Source organism: Aristolochia californica, unplaced genomic scaffold, assembly GCF_029961685.1.
Source record: "Aristolochia californica isolate CCGP_79_NKW_82.1479 unplaced genomic scaffold, dmAriCali1.0.hap1 SCAF_6, whole genome shotgun sequence".
Classification (NCBI taxonomy): Eukaryota; Viridiplantae; Streptophyta; class Magnoliopsida; order Piperales; family Aristolochiaceae; genus Aristolochia; species Aristolochia californica.
The window spans coordinates 438,860-457,501 of NW_027182257.1; the positions used below are offsets into that span (position 1 = coordinate 438,860).

The following is an 18,642-nucleotide window of genomic DNA, read 5'->3' on the forward strand; positions in this document are numbered from 1 at the left end:
GTCAATCTTTCAATGAGAACTCTTCTGAATCGTGGGAGATATCTTGTGTGCCGATGCCAGCGGCTGTGGGGGAATCAGGGAGTGATCATGATAAAAGAAAAAGGTAAAAAGCGGGAGACCGGAGGGAGGAAGGGCGCGCGGAGGTAGTTACTCTGCGAGTTCGAACGGTTAGAAGAAAGACAAACCGGCGCCTCCCTCTTCGCAAGGAACTAATACGAGTTTTTTTATGTTTTTAGAGCATGGATTGGTGACTCCGACTGGGCGTGGCATGGTTTTCCGACTCAGCGAGTCAGAGCAGGATTTGGTTGGACAGGTTCATTCACTAGATCAACAATTGCACGCTCTGAGGTATGAGGCCCCTGACCTCGGGCCAACTTAATGACATATAACCTGCTTTGCCATAACCATAAACCGCAGTCGGACCAAGTTCAGGTCCATCGGGAAATGTTTTCACTTTATTATTACATGTTACCCTGCATCAATATTGAACCATGCACAACCTTGTTATAACATCCTCCAGGAGCTTCTTAATGCAACATGGAGTGCCACAAAGTGAGTAGAATTATTCGAAAAAAAACTGAGCCTGGGTAGTTACAGGCTTTGAAAGAAAAAAGAAAAAAGGAAGAGGCTAAAAACTCGCTCAAAAAATATCTTGAACAAGTCTCTGCAAATATCTTTGGAAATGTGAAATCCAGTTTCTAGCACTGCAAATTTCAAACACAGTAGCACCTCATCCAACCAGTAACTTGTTCTCATCCAAGAAGGAATAAGTTGGTACTTCAAGGTTGAAGGGAGCAGGTCCCTTGCGTATCCTACCAGAAATGTCGTAGTGAGATCCATGGCAAGGGCAGAACCACCCACCAAAATCTCCTGCATTGGGCAAAGGAATGCAACCAAGATGGGTACAAACCCCTACCACCACAAGCCACTCTGGGTTCTTAACCCTCACAGCGTCTTCCTCTGGGTGTCGCAGGGATGCCACATCGACACTGTTGGCAAGTTTGATGTCATCCTCAGTTCGGCGCCTGATAAATACAGGCTTGCCACGCCATTTGACTGTTACTGTGCTACCGGGCTCAATGCTGGAAAGGTCAACCTCGATGGAAGCCAAAGCCAGAACGTCCTTGCTAGCAGACATGCTCAAAACAAACTTGAGAACCAGCAACCTGATCAAGGATGCATAAACAAATCTCCCACCGGTCAAGACAAAGTATGCAAATGCTCGCTTGCTGGGGTCACCAGGTGGGAAGCGCTCATGGTTGTGTTCGTCATAAACAATTTTGGAGGTAGGGTTCTTCACAGCCACCACTGTTGCAGGAAGGTCAGACAGCCCCATATCAGGTTGATGAACAAGTGATTCTGAGGCAAACCCTGCCATGTTAGCCAACAAACAAAATTATTAGAAACACCATAAGCAGTACAAAATTGCCAACGTCAAAAGAAAACATAACTCAATTGAGAAACTGCTTCATAGGATGAATTTTTGCAAGCACTCTGCAAATGAGCAGGAAACTGTCCCGTTGGCATGACAGTGCATGAATCATATACTTCAGTCTGCCTTCAAAACATGTATATTAGACACATAATAAATGTTTCCTAAAGGTCACTAAAAGAAACAAACTTAATACCCAACACAGATGCAAGTGTTGCCAACTACTATGTACCAAAATCAAGATAAGAGCAACTGTTATCCAGACTGAGCCAACAGAAGGACCTTCATGAATAGCAAATTAAATCACATAAAAATCTCATAAATATAGGAATTCTCTGACAAGAGACATCTAGATGCTTACACAAGTCATAAATCTCATAAAAATCATGAGCTAGTCTCCAGGGGGTAAGGAGTTTATCTTCACAAACTTAAAACGAATGCTGAGTTCCCTTCCACTATAAGAGCAATGTATGAACTACCACTGAGCTTCAGTCAGAATGCCATGACCATTTTTACGTAAACAATAAAATTTTACTTAAAAAATACCCCATTTCAACCAGGGACATAAAACTGTGAATTGACCTATTTTTTTTTTGAAAAAGATGTATTAATTAAACAGGAGAAAATACAAAGGACCAGACATAAAACTGTGAATTGACCTATACCTGGCCAAAGTAGCTACACTAAATCAATTTTTTGGGTGCCCAAACAATGACCAGATATATGAAATTGATTTACACATTTTTGCATCTAAAATCAAATACTGGCCATATTTGCCCAATCACATACTTCCAATTTCAAAACTAAAGAATTATTTGCAAAGTAAAACAATCAGTAGATCTTTTACTTTCCATAAAAGTTTTTTTTTTTTTAAAAAGATGTATATAATATAAACAAGAAATTACAGAAATTACAAAGAAGAGAGCATCTCCCTGACAACCAGGGATTGTAGGGTAGCTCCGTTTTTAGCAAACACATCGGCTGCCGAATTTGCGAATCTTGGAATGTGAGACCAAATACAAGATAATAATGAGCAAATTTCAATAATCTCCCAAAAAATGTCCCAATGACGCCACAGGGGAGGGGATGTCATAGTTAGTGATTTTGAACTAACATCAAGCCTAGAGTATAATTAGAATCCTGAAATCATTTATGGACTTTATAAGATTGAGTTCAGCAAGAAGGCAGGTCAAAGCACCCAATCTTGAAATCCAATTCTCTTTTCATAACAAGGATGAGTGCAATTAAGCATGAGGATCAAGGCACTAGTGGAGAGTACAAATGAACACAACCCAGCGAATTTGCATAATTAAAAAGGCAGTTTCCAAAGTTTTTCAAACGCAAACAACAATATAATAACAAGCTCAACTAGGTTATTTTCTAACATTGGAACACGTTTAAAACTTCCAATTTTTCCTATGATGATAACAAATATAAGATTTGTATGAACAAAAGATCTCCCAAAGGAACCTTTGTCTCATCAGAAATAAAAGCTCAATAGAATGAGCCAAAATCCAAAAGTTTGAATTTTTTGAATGTTGAAATCCTTTTCCTGGTTAGACTTGAACCCAACACCTCACAGTAGAAAATTCTTCATGTAACCATTAAGCCAAAAGTGCAAGACACCCAAAAGTATGATTTTGCTTCAAGAAGATCAGGTTGTCAACAAATATACCGCAGCAGAAGCTCAAATAGAAAGCAGAGCCATTTTTTAAAACATTGAAGTACGAAGATAAAATTCAGAAGAAGAAATAAAAAAAATCAAGATAGATAATTTTACACTTTCGATCAATACACGAAATTTAAACCCTGAAGCACGTCCCTAGGAAACGAAATTCCCAGAAGCTTGTGATGAGAAGTAAAATCACCTTTATCTCCTTCACACGGAAGAGTACATGCTTATCATAACGCTCTCAACTTTGCGACGGCGAAAAAACCGTATTAGCCTTTATTATTTTCGTTTCCAAATAAATAGTACCCGCATCGACCCATTACATTCCCCATCTTATCTATTCATTCGATAATCAAAATAATTTCAATTAAAAGTAAAATCAAATAAGAAGCTTTCCAAATCCAAGTCGTAAAGAAACCAATTGCAAATGTATCAACTGCACATCTTAATATAAATAAGCAAAAAACACAACGTAAAATCGCCGAAATAAAAGGGACAAAAACCAAAACACTGCGCTCTTCCTCCAATATCATCAACGTCGATTGGCAAGCTAAAAACCCTATTTCAAAAGAGCAAAGAGAAAAGCTCATAAAAATCTAACCTCTAATCGGATCGCGAAACGACGACCTGTCGAAAATGCCGCGCGGAGAGGCGACGGATCTGGAATCATGAGACGCGTAGTCCCCGTTGAGGATGTTCCTCGAGACGACGGCGGAGGACATCGGATTTGGCCGCCATGAGAGAGAAGAGAGTCTCCTCCCCGCAACTCTCAGCATCTTCGCTCTGCCGGTGTAGGGCTCGTAGGTTTCAACGGACGCAAGGAGTTTCTGGAATCCGCGCTCCGAGAGAAGAAAAGAGAGTGGAAGGCCACGGAGAGGTGAGATGTGAGTAATTTGCGTTCTTTTCAGCTCTTCGGGACGCCGATATCCATTAAAAAACAGAAAAAAATAGAAATAGTTGGAATTTGCTAAAAAGAAAAACAAAAAGGCCCGAAAATAGTGGACTGTGGAATCTGTCAAGTTTGTGGGCTTGAATATGTTTCCAGTCTATGGAGCCTCACCACAGAGATACGACAGGTAATTTGATGCAATTATTTGTTCCAACTTGTTACCTATTTAAAAAATTGTTACAATACCTGTTTACTTGTATGCTTTACGTGATCATCTAATTTTCCATCTATATTAGATTAAATAACAACTTGATTATATAATACATTTAGCTAAAGCTTTGTTACTATGTCTGAATAACATTTTTGTAGGTTTATACAACTTTTACTTTTGTGCGTGCTTTTCTATGATAATTTATACTTCATGTGGGTCATTACACTCTCACTGATCTCGAATAAAGCAGAGGTAATTAACCCTATGGAATGGTCAGAATAGGTAACAGAATACATTACCCTTTTCAACTATTTTACAGCTCTAATCCGGCATGACCCGCTTGAAATCACAAACAACTATAATAAAACAATTAGGTCGAGCATTTTATTAGAACTGAATGGTACTTTTAACACTTTATAAGAATAGCTTTTTTTTTTAATGGTGGATCTAGATAAAACATTCTCTACCCAGATGAAGTGTGTGAACTGTTACGAGTCTGGTAAGCGCAAAGCCTGAAATAGAGCAAGGCTTCACCACCCAGTAATGCAAATGAATTGGGAGCGAGCCACACAGAATTTATGAACGTGTTTCTTGCATTCGGTTGAGCAAATATTGAGCTTTCAACCTCCAGACGTTTTTCCATTTTCTGGATGATAAATCCTCTAACAGAATCTCATATTACATTGCCTAAAAACTCCAAAAAACATACTAATACATGCCACACATACAAAAAGAATGATATTTACATTAGCACCCCCCTCCCCCTAACCTAGAACTTTATCGATCTGTTATACTGTCTGAAATGCTTTCTCAGACATTAAACCATGTATATAATCCAAAGCAAGTAATATTCTCTTTCTGCAAATCCCAGTGTCTACTGAGAGAATTCCTGGAGAAATGGATTGGTCTTTTATTGAAAGAGCATGAGAATCGGACCATTTGGATTTTGCCTGCAATGACAGCTCTCAACACTACATGCAGTGTGACTAAAGATGTAATGCTAGGGCGAAGCAAAAGAATATCGATAACTGTTACAGTGGTTCTCAGTTGTTTGAATCTTCAAGCTGTGGAACTACTGCTGAAGACAGCTCTATATGTGATACACGAACAGCACCAATAAGACGCTCAGGGAGCTCATCAATTGTATTTCCCTACAAAGGTAACATCCAAAGACTCTAAAAAATAAGTGAGGAGAAATTTGTGAAATTAAGACAAAAGTACTTGTATCAGCATGTTCCCTTTTAATCTAATTAAAATAAAGAAATTTACAGGTAAAAGGAAGTTCGTGAAGGATGTGCATGCCTGTACGAGAAAAGCCATGTCAACCACCAACGTTGTAATTACTCCGCACACAAGCCCCAAAACCCCATTGGCCACTGTCGAAGAACCAATATCAACATCTATCTACATCAGAGACAATGTGTGTCAGCCTATTTAGTAAATTTACTTGAGAATATCAACTTATCCGAGAAAGGAGGGATGTCCATACTTCCAAGTACTTTGGTTCACGAATATAATTACAGTCAACAGCCTTCCCCAGTAAGCAAGGGGTGCTTCCAACGCTTTGCCGCACAATCCAAGAGCCCTAAACACAATTTGGCAATAGAATCAAGGGAAAAAATGCAAAAAATATACAAGAAGCTAAATTGGGGACCAAGACAGAAAAGAACCTTGGGCACGGATGGTATAAGCTTGAACCTACTATTGCGGAACTCATCATCACCATCAACAAAACGCTGCATTAATGAACCAGGTACTAGGTACTTTGTTACAAAATAAAATACCATGCTGTAATGGGTTGATCCAGGAACCTAAACAAATTGCAATATCAACATTTCAGGTTCATACTGCAAATTGAGTTTAAACAGGTGCTTGTGAACCATATCAAACTAAAGCAGTTTGCACATTATTTTCAATTTGATTAAAAAAAAAAAAAACACAGCACTCTCCACCTGAAGATTTATAACCAATGAGAAATATCCTTTCTCTGACGCTACCTGCATCAAGATGGCGCACTTAATAAATTTTTGACAAAACAAGCAGTTGTATTCTTTTTGAGAAGATACCACTTTCAATGCAACTTGTTAACTTAAATATCATGGTGCAAATGGCAAAGGATCATCCAAAGCTCAAATAAAAGGTAAAGAGGTTTACCTGAGCAGCACAGCCGTTGCGTCTTGCAACATGGTCCATTCTTTTAGTGTCCTTAAACCAATCAACTGCCACAAGTTCCATCAGATGCTTTCCAGCAGGAATCTGCAAAACAGCAGGTAGATATTCATTACAGGTAAACATAACTAAAATATATGAGAAAACACATTGTCAATAATTGTTATGTGATAGCGTTACTGTTATACAAGATATTCTCCAATACTTTTCAGTAGAGTGGCAGATGCCTACACTGCTGATACGTTCCCTTTATGTTGTTATACAGACAGTTTATGTTTATGAAAAACAAAAAATTGGGACCCATCAAAAGAGTTTTTCTGTTTCTATTATCAGTAGAAGAAAAAAATGTTTATAAATTAAATCCAGAGTTCTTAAAATTAAATTACTTAAAAGAGGGATCTTCATGCCACACCAAACCAGAATATAGACTCAAGAAGCTTCCTTAAAACAAATAAAAATGAGACATGATCGTGCCCCCAGTAAAGTACCATCAACCCAGTGCCCTCTTCTGTTCTTTTTCCAAATGTGATTCTAACATACAAAGGGTTTGTCTCTCACTAGGACACTTATAAAATACACTCGGATATCTTCACTAATTTTCCCTAAGTAGACATAAGGAAGATTTGCACTTGACAATGTTTTGTAAACACTAATCATATGCATTATCTCTTCACTATGTTAATTACAATATTAATTAGGTCCATGAAAGACTGAAGACAAGGCAAAAAAGCTTTCATTTTTTTTTTCTTGAAAACAAACGATTTCATGTCCTACAGACAAAATGGGATGGGGCCAGACTTATATGCAAAGGTTTCAGAGTAGGTGACCCTTGAGAATGTGACCTGCAACCTTAGTGGACAATTCAAAGACCATCAGAGAGTAAAAACTGATGGGAAACCAACCCAAAGAGACAATGACAAACAACCCACAGGACTCGGGAAATGCATGGTGAGTCCTCTTGGGCACCATCTTGATCCCCCAACTTGCCACCAGCTCCTCTAACAGGAATTGGTTTATTAGCTGCTTCAAACTTTAGCTTAGTTACCAAAGAAAATAACCTTTAGGTTGTAAGCTATGAGATTATCCCTCAACGCCACCATGTCCACAAGCTATGATAAGCTGATAAAGAGATAAGATGCCTCTGCAAACTATGTGGGGAGGAAGAAGAAACTAGAATTCACTTCCTCTTACTGCAAGTTCAGTAACAAGGTTTGGGGAGCAATCTTCTCCAAATTTGGCATTGCAATTTGCATGCAAAGCAAATTCTCAAACTTCATCCAGCAAGGTCTTGGGCCTAACACAAACACAGTATATTGCTCTGGAAAGCTGCAACAGTCGCAATGCCATGGCACTTGTGGCTGGAAAGAAACAGAAAGAACATTTGAGGGACATCAAGCTCACTGGGATAAATAATTGAAAAGGTGATGCCCAGAATTCTCCAATGGGCCAACAACACCTTAAACTGCCTACCCCCATTCCCAAGCTCACTAATCAGGAAGCAGTGGAAAATGGTTATGAATATCTCTGATCCAAGGCCCCCAACTATGCTCGTACCGGAGCTCCCTCCTGACAATTGGCTACAGATGAATTTTGAGTTGTCTCCCCTTGATAACCCAGGCCCTACAGGGGTTGGCAGAGTAAGCAGAAACATTGTGGGGTCTGTCCTCCTAGCTTCCTCCGGACCAGAAAAGCACTGCAGCTCCAGTGAGGCAGAATCAAGGGCACTATTGACAGGCATTAGCCAGCAGCACCTATAGTTGACAGAGATTCAGCACTAGTAAGAGATCCACTACAACCACCCCCCCGGGAATTTGGGCAGCTATTGATGAAATATCTGACCATCACCTGTTGGCAGATTGAATGGCACCATATCCCAAGATCAGTGAATTCAGATGCAGAGATCGTTGCAGAAGTCTTTTTTTTGAGAAAAGTGTGATTTCATTAGGCCAAAGGTAAAACTACAAACAGGGGGGGGGGGGGGGGGGGTCGTCCTTGACAATAAGGTATTAGTGAGAAACCCCATTTTAACAAAGAAATCAGCCAAACAATAGAAGTTGCTAGCTCCAGAATTTCAAAATAGCAAGACCAGTGACGCCAGGGAAGCTCTTTTTCTCGAAGCATCAATTGATCATGCATTTGGAATCATCCTCAACATGGAGAGGGCCCTGGAATTTGTCTCTGAACACCATAACCCCATAAGCCCTGGGGTCACTAAAACTAATATTGTCTTTCGTCCATTTTTCACCTTAGCCATTGTATCCTACGTAGTACTTTACGCTGCAACTCTATGTTGAACCTCTTTAAGCTCTATTGAATAAAAGCACATCACCATTTCAAGAAAAAAAAAACAGAAAGACAGAAAAAGTAACCAGAATAACAAGTTGCACTACATTTTAATATGCATCAATCAAAATCTGCCAACCTTGCTTTTGTCAAATGTAAAATGTTGGCTGCGGACTCTAAAGTTGTTCCCATCAGATATTCTCCAACAATCACGACTGTTATCACGGTCATTTCGACGTAGATTGCCAGAAAAGCAGAACAAATCAATTTGATCCGTTGGTTCCTCATCAATAACTACAATTAGATAAAGATGTTACTGTGGAGACTTGATTCGAAAATAGTAACAAACTGAGAAGAATAGTAACTCACCTAACTTCTTGCACTCATTTTCAAGCCTGACAATCTCTACCTGCAACTAAAGAAAATTAATATTCTGATAAAGGAATCTGATATGATCCAAAATATTAGAGAGCAGGACCGGGAGCTGGACCTCTGGCTCAGTATCAGCAACTTGGAATTCATCTTCATCATCTGAATATTCATCCATCATATTGGAGTTTCTGCTAGCAGAATTTAACTGATCTAGTGGCAGTGTATGCTGAACTGAAGGTTCTTGGGATTTCTGATTCTTCTTGGATCGAACAGAAGCTGAGTTCATGTTGACCATCACAGGAATCCTCGAAGCTGCAAGGCTCTCATCGGTCTGGGAAAACCAATCACGCAACCCTGCATTAGCAACAAGAAAGATTAAAGACCATTTCAAAAATATTCACATGCACTGATCCATGAAACACAATCACTACATAGAGCTACATAGCAAGGACCTACTTAGCAGGATCAAAACGATGCACAAAGCAGCAGCAGACACTCCTAGCAGATTTTGTTTTTTATAAAATTAAGTCCTAACACTTGATTTTCTTTTTTTCTTCTTCAGTTTATGTTCAGAATCACACATTTGAACTAGAAGAAATGAAGCATTTATTCACTTTAAAATTTTGCAGATATAATAAAATATATAACTGAAAAGGATGGTATCATAGTTATTGTCATCAAAGCCCTCTCTAAACTATGGGGTGAGACCTTTTCAAGGCCTTCCCCATGACTTCCATCCATGTCAGTTCTGCCACATCCATTACTTCCAATCCACCAACCAACATCGAAAGAATAAATGAATGTAATATAGTGCGGAGTTCTTCTGCAACATGTGAATCTACCCATAAACACAAAATGCTATTGAAAACCTTAAAATGGTTAATGGCTTCTTTATTTCATGAAAAAACTAGATGTTATGATACACTGGAAAAGGAAATATTAGGAGCCTGTGAAACCACATGAATGTCACAAATATGCAATGAAACTTCAACACATGGCACTGGAAAAGGTACGAAGAACTTACCAGCAACGCTATTCAACATGTGGAGAAAGCAATGTTGCTGAAACGAAGGTACATAACCTATTCCCCAACCTTTCAGATCAATTTGCATAAGATGCTGAACTTGTGTCCGAGGCCTCCCATTTCTAGGTTTTAGGGGTGAAATGTTAAATCCACCACCTGCCAAACATTTCAATTCAAAAAGGTTTACTACAAGTAAAAATGTAAGCAGAAAGTTTATGATGGTAATTACTAAGGATGTCTAAACTTCATCACATTTGGGAGCAAGATAGTGACAGTACTCTCAATGTGGGCACGCACAAATCCAGGTTGTGGACCACAGTCTTTGTGCTCCCTAGAGCGAAATAACACAACTGCAACATCAAGTCACACATAAATGCTAATTTAGAAACAAAAAAGCACAATAGAAACCTCCAGTAATTTGTATTCTCTGTTATGAAATTCACCATAGCTTCCATCATCATTACGCCTCCAGTAACGCACATAACAGAGGTCACGGGGCCACACGAACCTAGAGAAACAATTACTGGTTAGACAATTTACTATGAATTTATGGCTACCAAATTTATGCGTTAAATAATCACATTGAAAGTCAAGCATGCCAAGCTCTTAACTTAGAAAAATTATAATTTTCAATGCTAAATTTTACTCAAAGTGAGTGGTTCTGTAAGAAAGAACATTACATTGGAAACCAGTCCAATTGCAGTCTATGGTAAAGTATAGCAGTGTGTCCGTCTACCTCTTCAACTAAGCTACCATACTGAAAACTGCAATCCCACCTACAAAGTCAAAAAAGTAGGCATAATGCAACCAATAAACACTGCAAGGCACCTAACACTACCATATCCTCGTGATTTACTGTCTTACAGATGAGGACATAACACAACCCAGCATAAGAAATTATCAGAATGGGAGTGTGTAAAAGATGGTTTAATATTAATGAATAGTACCACATGTATCATCAAACACCGAATGACACTGACATAAGAACCAAAGTAACTCAATATAATTGAGACAGGTGCCTCAATTTTTTAAAGTAAGCAGAGCTGCCCTCCAAGTGAAGAATGAGATGGTGGAACATAGATTGGAGTATAAGAAAACTATGTCTATGAAGAATGTATAACGATAAGCATGCCATAAAAACAGATGCATTTCTGCTTACAAATCCTACCAAAAAGCCTTCACCACCATGTATAATCTGTCCATGCACATGATAGAAAGCCAGATATGCCCCATGAAATAATTTTATTTGAAACACGAGAGAGACTTTCTGTAGAACCGGAAATACAGGAAACAGTATCCTCAACCTCAATTAAATCAAACATTTAAACCACAGAACCTGTAGTTGAATGGAGAAGGAACTCACTCAAACCGTGTCCCATCCATCCCCATTACAAGCTCAAATATGGCCTCACAGGAAGCCTCCACCACTCCTACAGCCTTCATTGCCCTACTACAGCTTCTTGGCTGCACACATGAGCACATATTTCAATTTAGTGTGAGACATGGTAACAAAACAAACAGAGAAAAAAAAAAGAATGAAGACTTATCACTAACTAGATAATCAACTTCAAGAAGCTCTTCAAAAATCCGAAGTCCTGCAAATTAACATCACAATTAATTAACAGTTCTCCCTGTTTAAAGAATCCAGTTACAAAAGGTACAAGAGAGCAAGTACCATTCTGACATCGGACCAGACGCCAATGCTTCCTAGAGAAGACTTGATCACTGTTATTATGATTCGATAATCCCAAATCAAGTTCACGTGTCCAGTCAAGTATTGATTCGGGAGGACCTGCCCACAGACAGAAGCCTGATTTTACTGCATAAGACAATAGGCAAACCAACACATACGGGGGATAAGTGAAATGTCCAGGATTTGACAATCCCCAGACTTCAGCCGAATTTGTATAAATCAGGGGTTGTTGAAGAAGGATTTCACCCTGACTTTGAAAATCCAGAGCTGACAATCTATCACAAAACCCCTCAAACAGTTCAAAAAGCAAAAAAGTCAAACCTCTAGAGGTCAGACTTAAAAATCCAGTACAGACTTCTCTATTGAGGGCTCTTTCCTCTCGTTCTACATGGCATCCTCCTCCACTTTCCTCTCGTTCTGCATGATTCTCTCCTACCCAGTCCCTCCTCTCAGTCACTGAGGCTCCTTCCTCCCATCTCCCCTCATCGTTCCATCAACAGCAAATGGGAAATGCAAAGGCGGAGCCCCCCTCTCTCTCCTCTTTGCAAAAATCAATGAGAGAAGAGAGAGAACCCCCCTTCCCCCCATATTCTTTTCTCCCCACATCCAACACCTCCTCCACCCTCCCACCTAACATATGACTAGGAGGGAGAAGCTCCTAGCCTTCCAATCATCTCCTCCATGCGCAGAGAGAGAGGTTACCACCTGTGGGTTTTCAATTAATTATTCTAATCAATGTTTTTTTCTCAATTTTAGTGTTCTTTCTAAAATTTTCACTTAAATTAACTTTAAACAAATTTGAAAATTAAATGCCATCTAATTTTTCTAAATTTTAATGATGAAGATAAAAATATAAAATAATTATTTTCAATTTTTAGTGTTATGTCAAGTTTCAAACTTAAACAAACTACTTTTTTTAATGACAAAATCTTTATTATCTAGAGACAAAGAATACAAGCTTAGAGAGGCCCCTCAAACAAATGACAAGGAGGCACCAGTTACAAGAGAGACTCGGGAGACATCCTCTTTGGCAAGAGAATCTACCACAGAGTTAGCCTCATGCTCATGCTGCCAAGAAATATCAAAGAAACTACATAATTCTTAGTTTCCTCAAAAATACACCAAAGCCTCCATGGAGGCATCGCTGTTCCTTTCATCCAGTTGATGACCAAGGCTGAATCCCCTTCAATGATGAGTGCCCCGGACAATATTTGAGCATACAGCTTCACCCCTTGATTTAGAGCTTTAATTTCTGCTGTAGTGCAATCTGATTGGCTAATTGGCACTGCAAAGGCTAGTAAAATCAAGCCCTCCAAGTCTCTGAAGACCCACCTACATCGCTGGCCCCAGGTTGCCAAAAGAACTACCATTAAAAGTGAATTTGATGGAGCCCAAGGGAAAAACAAACCACATTTTTTTTAATTATAACTTAAAATAACTATGTTTAAAACAAAAAAATTTGTAATTACAAATTTAAGTATAATTTAATTACAATTTAGTAATAATTTTTCACATCCATTTATCTCAATAACTCAAGATTTTAAAAATCCTTTGATTTAATTTGAGTTTTACTGACTATTGAATTTTAAAATCCATGGAACTTATAAAATCCACAAATCCAAAGATTTGTCAATCCTCCCTAACTTATAAAGTCCTTTGTCACTAACCCCCACCTATCATACCAGAACTTTCTTGGGAATGTTAAACACAGACACACAAACCGAAGATCCACCAGGCAACTGGAGGACTTGGGTAGCCATTAAGCTAATGGCTCAATCCAGAAAGCTGACTAAAACTTTTACTCATGAATGTTCAATTACCATTTCCAATTGTTGTTCTTCGCAGCAAGGAGGGATGGTTGCTTTCATCCCCATCCTCCTGAGCACTGCACCTACAATAGTAATATAATAAATAAAAAATAAAAAAAATATGCAAAACATATAAGAGAAAATAATTCAAATATTGCAAAGACAAGCAATAGAATAATCAAGTCATCGAGGAAATAAAGAGAAAAAGTAAGAAATGACTATCAAAGTTCAGCAACATTCCTGAAGAGTGCTACTCAACAAAATAAAAATAAAAAACCTTCTTAAAGGAACCTTAAAGCAATGTTTGCAGGCAAAAGGAATAACTTCTCCTTGCAAAACCACCAGATCAAAAGCAAGGCTATCTGCCTGATTCCATATTAGTCCATATTTAGTGTTTGAAAAAAAAATTCAGGTATTAGAATTTTTTTAACATGTCTTTAATATTATAAGCTTCTGTTGCTGACCGCTGATATCTTTTCAGGGAAACAATCTCAAGAAAGTGGAATCTGCAAAATTTATTAGTCAAGAAAGATGCAACGAGTACTCTATACCTATTCGACATGATCTTGTTCACTCATTTGTTAGCTATAATAACATCCAATTGGCATAATTCAAACCATCTAAAAATGACCATTATAACATCTATAAACCAGTGTAAATTCAATTCAAAATTTTGCATAACTTTGGACAGTGCATAGCCGAAATAAAAATAACTTTGATGCAGGTAATAAGAGAATCATCTACAAAGGGTTATTTATAAGCATTAATTCGCATTATACATAGAGGAAGAGAAAGGGAGTAATAGTATTCTTGGTTACTGAATATGAAGTAATACAAATGTTACTTATTTGTACTTATTATCCATGCAGACGGAATAAACACATTTTTAATTTGAAAAATGAGCACATATTAGTAGTATAGGAAAAGCTATTTGACCCAGATGAGATACTCCCTCCCTTAATTTCTCCACCACTGTGTTGTGCCTTTTCCGTGTTTTTAGCAATTAAATCACCAGGAGGACAATGAGTATGAGATTAGCATGATTGGTTTTTTGTGTGGGTGCTAACTGCTACCTTGCAGTCCCACTGGTTGTCCATAACTTACCTAGCCCTTGTTTCCCCATCTCTAACATTCCCTCTGCATCAACTCATTGAACACTATTCTCTAGTTTTTCATACTTAAATTTGGTTACAAGTCAGATGACTGCAGATGATTCCATTACACTTTCAGCTATCTTGAACAAAGCAGCTAATAGAAAAGAATGGAAGTCAAGTTGCAATTGACCTAGGACAAAAAAAAGTAGATTTCTTATTTACTAAGTTTACTTTTTCAACCTTACTACAAATGAGAAAACACATAGTTACTTACTGACTATCACGATCCGATGAGGAAAAATTCCTTCCATGATCAAGTCCAGATTTATACTCAAATGAAGCATAAGTCTTGTTACCATTAGGAAACATTGAACCCTGATGCTGCAACCAGTACAAGCATGATTAGTTTATCCGAAGGACACATTTCATTTTGCATTTGGCAGAAGATGAATTTTCTTTCCTTGGGAGAGAGAGAGAGAGAGAGAAGGAAGGGGGAAGCTGGGGAGGAGTATTGAATAGACAGCACCACATTCTAGGGATGAGAAAAAGTAAAATAAGATAAAGAAAAGGTAGAAAGAAAAAAGAAGGGGGACATTGAAGAGAGAGTCCAACATTCTAGGCACAAATAAAGGTAAAATAAGATAAAGAAAAGGTAACACAAATCTTTAACAGGGATATCTTTTTGGAAAATATTATAGACTTAGGTGCTCTCTGAGAACACAAAAATAAGTCTCTTGCAACGTAAAAGCAAACACCTGATCAATGATGGATTCAATCTTTTCCTTCCATAACAAAGCCTCCTGTATGTTAAATGCCGCCATCTAAATCAAGGAAAACAGATACAGAGAAGAGAAAGGTTTAGCTAGAATAGAACTGGAAAGAAATTCAGCATGGGCAATTCATTTTATTTGATGAATGTTGGTTATGCACACATTACAGCCCAATCCCTGGAGAGATTTGAACCCTATATCTCACAGTATAGACCCCATCCTTTGTAGCCATTGAACCAAAGGCCTAATCAGAATAACTTATCAATTAGGATCAAGAATGGCTATCAATTCCTTTTATTCTTTGACCAAACCTCTTGTATTGTGTTTCTTAGATTCATGGCCCCATTCTTACCACTTAAGCTCTAATTTTTATTGGCTCTCTCTAAAATTTTAGCCTAATCTTCTATTTCATCATGAAGCAACTTTTCAATTTGCAAATGTCCTAAGTCTCCAGGTTGCTTAAAATTTTCATGTGGCCAAATAATGGCAGTAATGCAGACTAAAATAGCAGTGAATGATGTGTTTAAGTAAACACTACTGCAGAGGAGAGTTTCTTAATAATACTAAAAAGTGATTGAGTAAGGCCCACACACCGTAATTCGATGGTACTTCTCTTTCTTGTTGTAAACACACAAAACATAAACCATCTGTTAGAAACAAAGAATGGTCAGACAGGGCAGTGTAATTGGCCAAGCAAATGCCAAAAGTAAGAATAAAAAACTAGCAATTACTCAAAATGGATTGTTGACCAGTATTCACTGCTAGAGCAAGGATGAAACATATAAAATCCTTAATCCTTTACCAAGCCACATTTGCATCCAGCAACCTTCCTGTCTATCACATTTTTTTATATTGAATATCACCATGCAAGCCATAAATTCCAAACAATTTTCTATAACCTGTCAATCCCATCATTATAACTAACTAGCAAATTTACTAAACAAACCATATGCAGCTATTAGTTCTTTTTAAAAAAAGGAAAAGAAGTATCTACAAGTTCAACAAGTTTTCAATATTGTTTGTAAGAGCACGGCATCCGCTACTTATCTTCAGAAAATGAACAACCTTGCCTCAGTTAAAACAAATCAACTTCCAAGTTACGGTCCAAACAATCATTATTGACCTCAGTTGCTAAAAGAAGTTCGTCTTCGACCATAAAATGGAACTCAAGGTATCAAAGCATCATGAGTGATAGATGAACTTGATAAACTACAGATATATGAAAAAAGTAAAGAACATGGAAAAGGAAGTAGAAGATAAAACTCACATGTCCATGATGCGTCTTCAAGCCTCGATCCTCCACCCTACAGCTTCCGTCAATGAGAAATGTTTTAATCGGAACCTAAGTATGATCAAATGTACTATTAGTAAATGAGCGGAACCTGAGTAACATTGCTTCTTCGCAAAGTTAGAGCATATACAACCGACTATTGAATCGCAAAGAGTATGTCGTTCGACCAAATAAACTGGAAATGTAAATTAAAGAACCTTTACCTTCTAAACAATGAAATTTGCATTTTTAACCAAAATAACGAAAATTTTCTCTAGATAAGGAGAAATGCGTAAACATTTTGAATCTTACCACGTTATCCTGAGGTTTCTTTTTGTAATAAGCAAGCAGGCGAGATTCAAGAACAAAATATCGCATATGAATGAACGAACGTCCGATCTTTCTCCGCCCGTATCGGACCATCCATCCTTCATAGACGACCTTCGACATCTCAATTTCTCTTTCCAGAACCTCTAGTAAGTTTCACTTTCATACTAATGAATCACAACATTTGGTTCCTGCAAATCCGATCGACCAAATTTAGCCCAACTCTCCTCTTCCACTTTTTTTTCGGACGATAAGAATCCTCAATCCTTACTACAAACAGAATTACTTGACCACTACCAAAATTTCGGAAGATCTCGAAAATCCAGCACCATAATAAGAAGAACTTCTGAATTCTTCGAGATCCACAGGCGTTCGAAGTAAATCCAAAATAAGCAAAATAAAAAAATAAAAAAACATGATGGAGTCAAATGGTACAAGAGCCCTGACAACATCAATCTCACAGCAAAAGGATCAGCGTTCGAAGGCTTCAAGCGTCAACACACCTGAACAGCCTCATTTCACCGAAAAATCAAAAACCGGGTGCGAAAACGGTGCAATTCCGTCGACGCCTCTGTCTTTCTTTCCCGGTTTACTGTCGACGGAGAGAGTATTGTATTGGAAAAACCGCCGCTAAAACGAGAAATGAAAATTTACAAACAACAAAATAAGAGAGGGATCGGGTTTGAAACGAGCCACGCTACGTGCAGGCGCGCGTCTGAGGATGGCCTTTTGCGGAGGTGGGGTCCATTTACGCGATGACACCCGTCGAGATCAAGCGGCTCCACCAAAACCAACGGCTGGCGTTGGGAGGAAGTAACACTCGCGAGAGTTCTCAAAGACGAATGAGACAAATGACCTAACCACGTGCCAGATACGGTGACGGGCGATGGCCGTGCCATATCCGGTCGACGGTTGCCGGTGGCGGACGCAGACTGCATGGGCGGGAAGGACAGACGTCACGAGACCCGATGAAATTGGCGTTTGAAAGAAGTTCTCGTGTCCATTTTTTGCGATAGCGGATACGAGATTTTGCCCGTTCCGTTTAGTGAATTACTGTAATGCCCATACCCTTTAAGAACAAGTACAGTTAAACCACCGGAGTGGGGTAGGTCCCATGAAAGTGGTCCATGCCAGTGGGCTCCTAACTTTTCGCTAGGATTTTGGTAGCCGAGATTGATTCTCGTGCCGAGGGCCTAATCATGCAGAAGTCAACTGAAGACTAGGGGGAATAATCCGACGAATCAAAATGACATAAATATTCGAATAGTATTTATCTAATAACATTTTATAATTATTTACAATGTGCTACGCTTAAAAAAAAAAACTAGCTCTTAGGTTTAATATAATATATATACATATATAGATATATATAAGAATATAAATTAAGAAAATTAAAATTTAAGAATAACTCAAGTGAAAGATACTCTTGCAAGGTGGGGCCACGATCGGAATCAGCATAGGTGTCAGGTTAGTACTTACAAGTCGGGCGCGCCAACTATCCAACTGATCAACGAAAACGATTGGACACGCTAACCCGCTCACGATACTACAGAAAAATCGGCAAGGAAATTTGAAAGTTAGGTTTGAACATTTCGCGGCTTTTAAATTAAACTAGTCGTACTGGTTTG

The 18,642-nt window shown here is 38.4% G+C and overlaps 2 protein-coding genes across 4 annotated transcripts; both read right to left on the minus strand.

The window, feature by feature from the left end:
• Positions 1 to 405: 405 nt before the first annotated feature.
• On the minus strand, positions 406 to 4,020 carry LOC137934251 (cytochrome b-c1 complex subunit Rieske-4, mitochondrial-like). The gene is made up of 2 exons (XM_068778529.1): positions 3,706 to 4,020; positions 406 to 1,371 (listed from the first exon to the last, which is right to left on the minus strand). The coding sequence occupies exons 1-2, from the start codon at positions 3,878 to 3,880 to the stop codon at positions 731 to 733; spliced, it is 816 nt and encodes a 271-aa protein (XP_068634630.1). The 5' UTR covers positions 3,881 to 4,020; the 3' UTR covers positions 406 to 730.
• Positions 4,021 to 4,793: 773 nt separating this feature from the next.
• Positions 4,794 to 17,637, minus strand: LOC137967228 (protein ENHANCED DISEASE RESISTANCE 2-like). Of its 3 annotated transcripts, none has more exons than XM_068813745.1 (23): positions 17,518 to 17,637; positions 17,000 to 17,205; positions 16,685 to 16,759; positions 16,011 to 16,064; positions 15,403 to 15,468; positions 14,922 to 15,028; positions 13,566 to 13,636; positions 11,728 to 11,844; positions 11,607 to 11,647; positions 11,416 to 11,516; positions 10,733 to 10,828; positions 10,496 to 10,560; positions 10,331 to 10,402; positions 10,053 to 10,208; positions 9,147 to 9,382; positions 9,026 to 9,065; positions 8,796 to 8,950; positions 6,359 to 6,460; positions 6,157 to 6,201; positions 5,875 to 6,015; positions 5,694 to 5,789; positions 5,507 to 5,608; positions 4,794 to 5,355 (listed from the first exon to the last, which is right to left on the minus strand). In XM_068813745.1, the coding sequence occupies exons 2-23, from the start codon at positions 17,135 to 17,137 to the stop codon at positions 5,248 to 5,250; spliced, it is 2,184 nt and encodes a 727-aa protein (XP_068669846.1). In that variant the 5' UTR covers positions 17,138 to 17,205; positions 17,518 to 17,637; the 3' UTR covers positions 4,794 to 5,247. The 3 variants fall into 3 exon arrangements, with proteins under 3 accessions (XP_068669846.1, XP_068669848.1, XP_068669847.1); XM_068813747.1 differs by having other exon boundaries at positions 5,271 to 5,355; positions 5,507 to 5,580; XM_068813746.1 differs by having other exon boundaries at positions 5,271 to 5,355; positions 5,507 to 5,604.
• Positions 17,638 to 18,642: the final 1,005 nt, after the last annotated feature.

Coding starts and splice junctions, on each gene's coding strand:
- LOC137934251 (XM_068778529.1), bottom strand. CDS start 3,880: ATGCTGAGAGTTGCGGGGAGGAGACTCTCTTCTCTCTCATGGCGGCCA. Junction 1,372..3,705: donor GTTTCGCGATCCGATTAGAG/GTTAGATTTTTA, acceptor CTAACATGGCAG/GGTTTGCCTCAGAATCACTT.
- LOC137967228 (XM_068813745.1), bottom strand. CDS start 17,137: ATGTCGAAGGTCGTCTATGAAGGATGGATGGTCCGATACGGGCGGAGA. Junction 15,029..15,402: donor TTGAATCCATCATTGATCAG/GTGTTTGCTTTT, acceptor TACTGGTTGCAG/CATCAGGGTTCAATGTTTCC. Junction 5,356..5,506: donor ACATGGCTTTTCTCGTACAG/GCATGCACATCC, acceptor TTACCTTTGTAG/GGAAATACAATTGATGAGCT.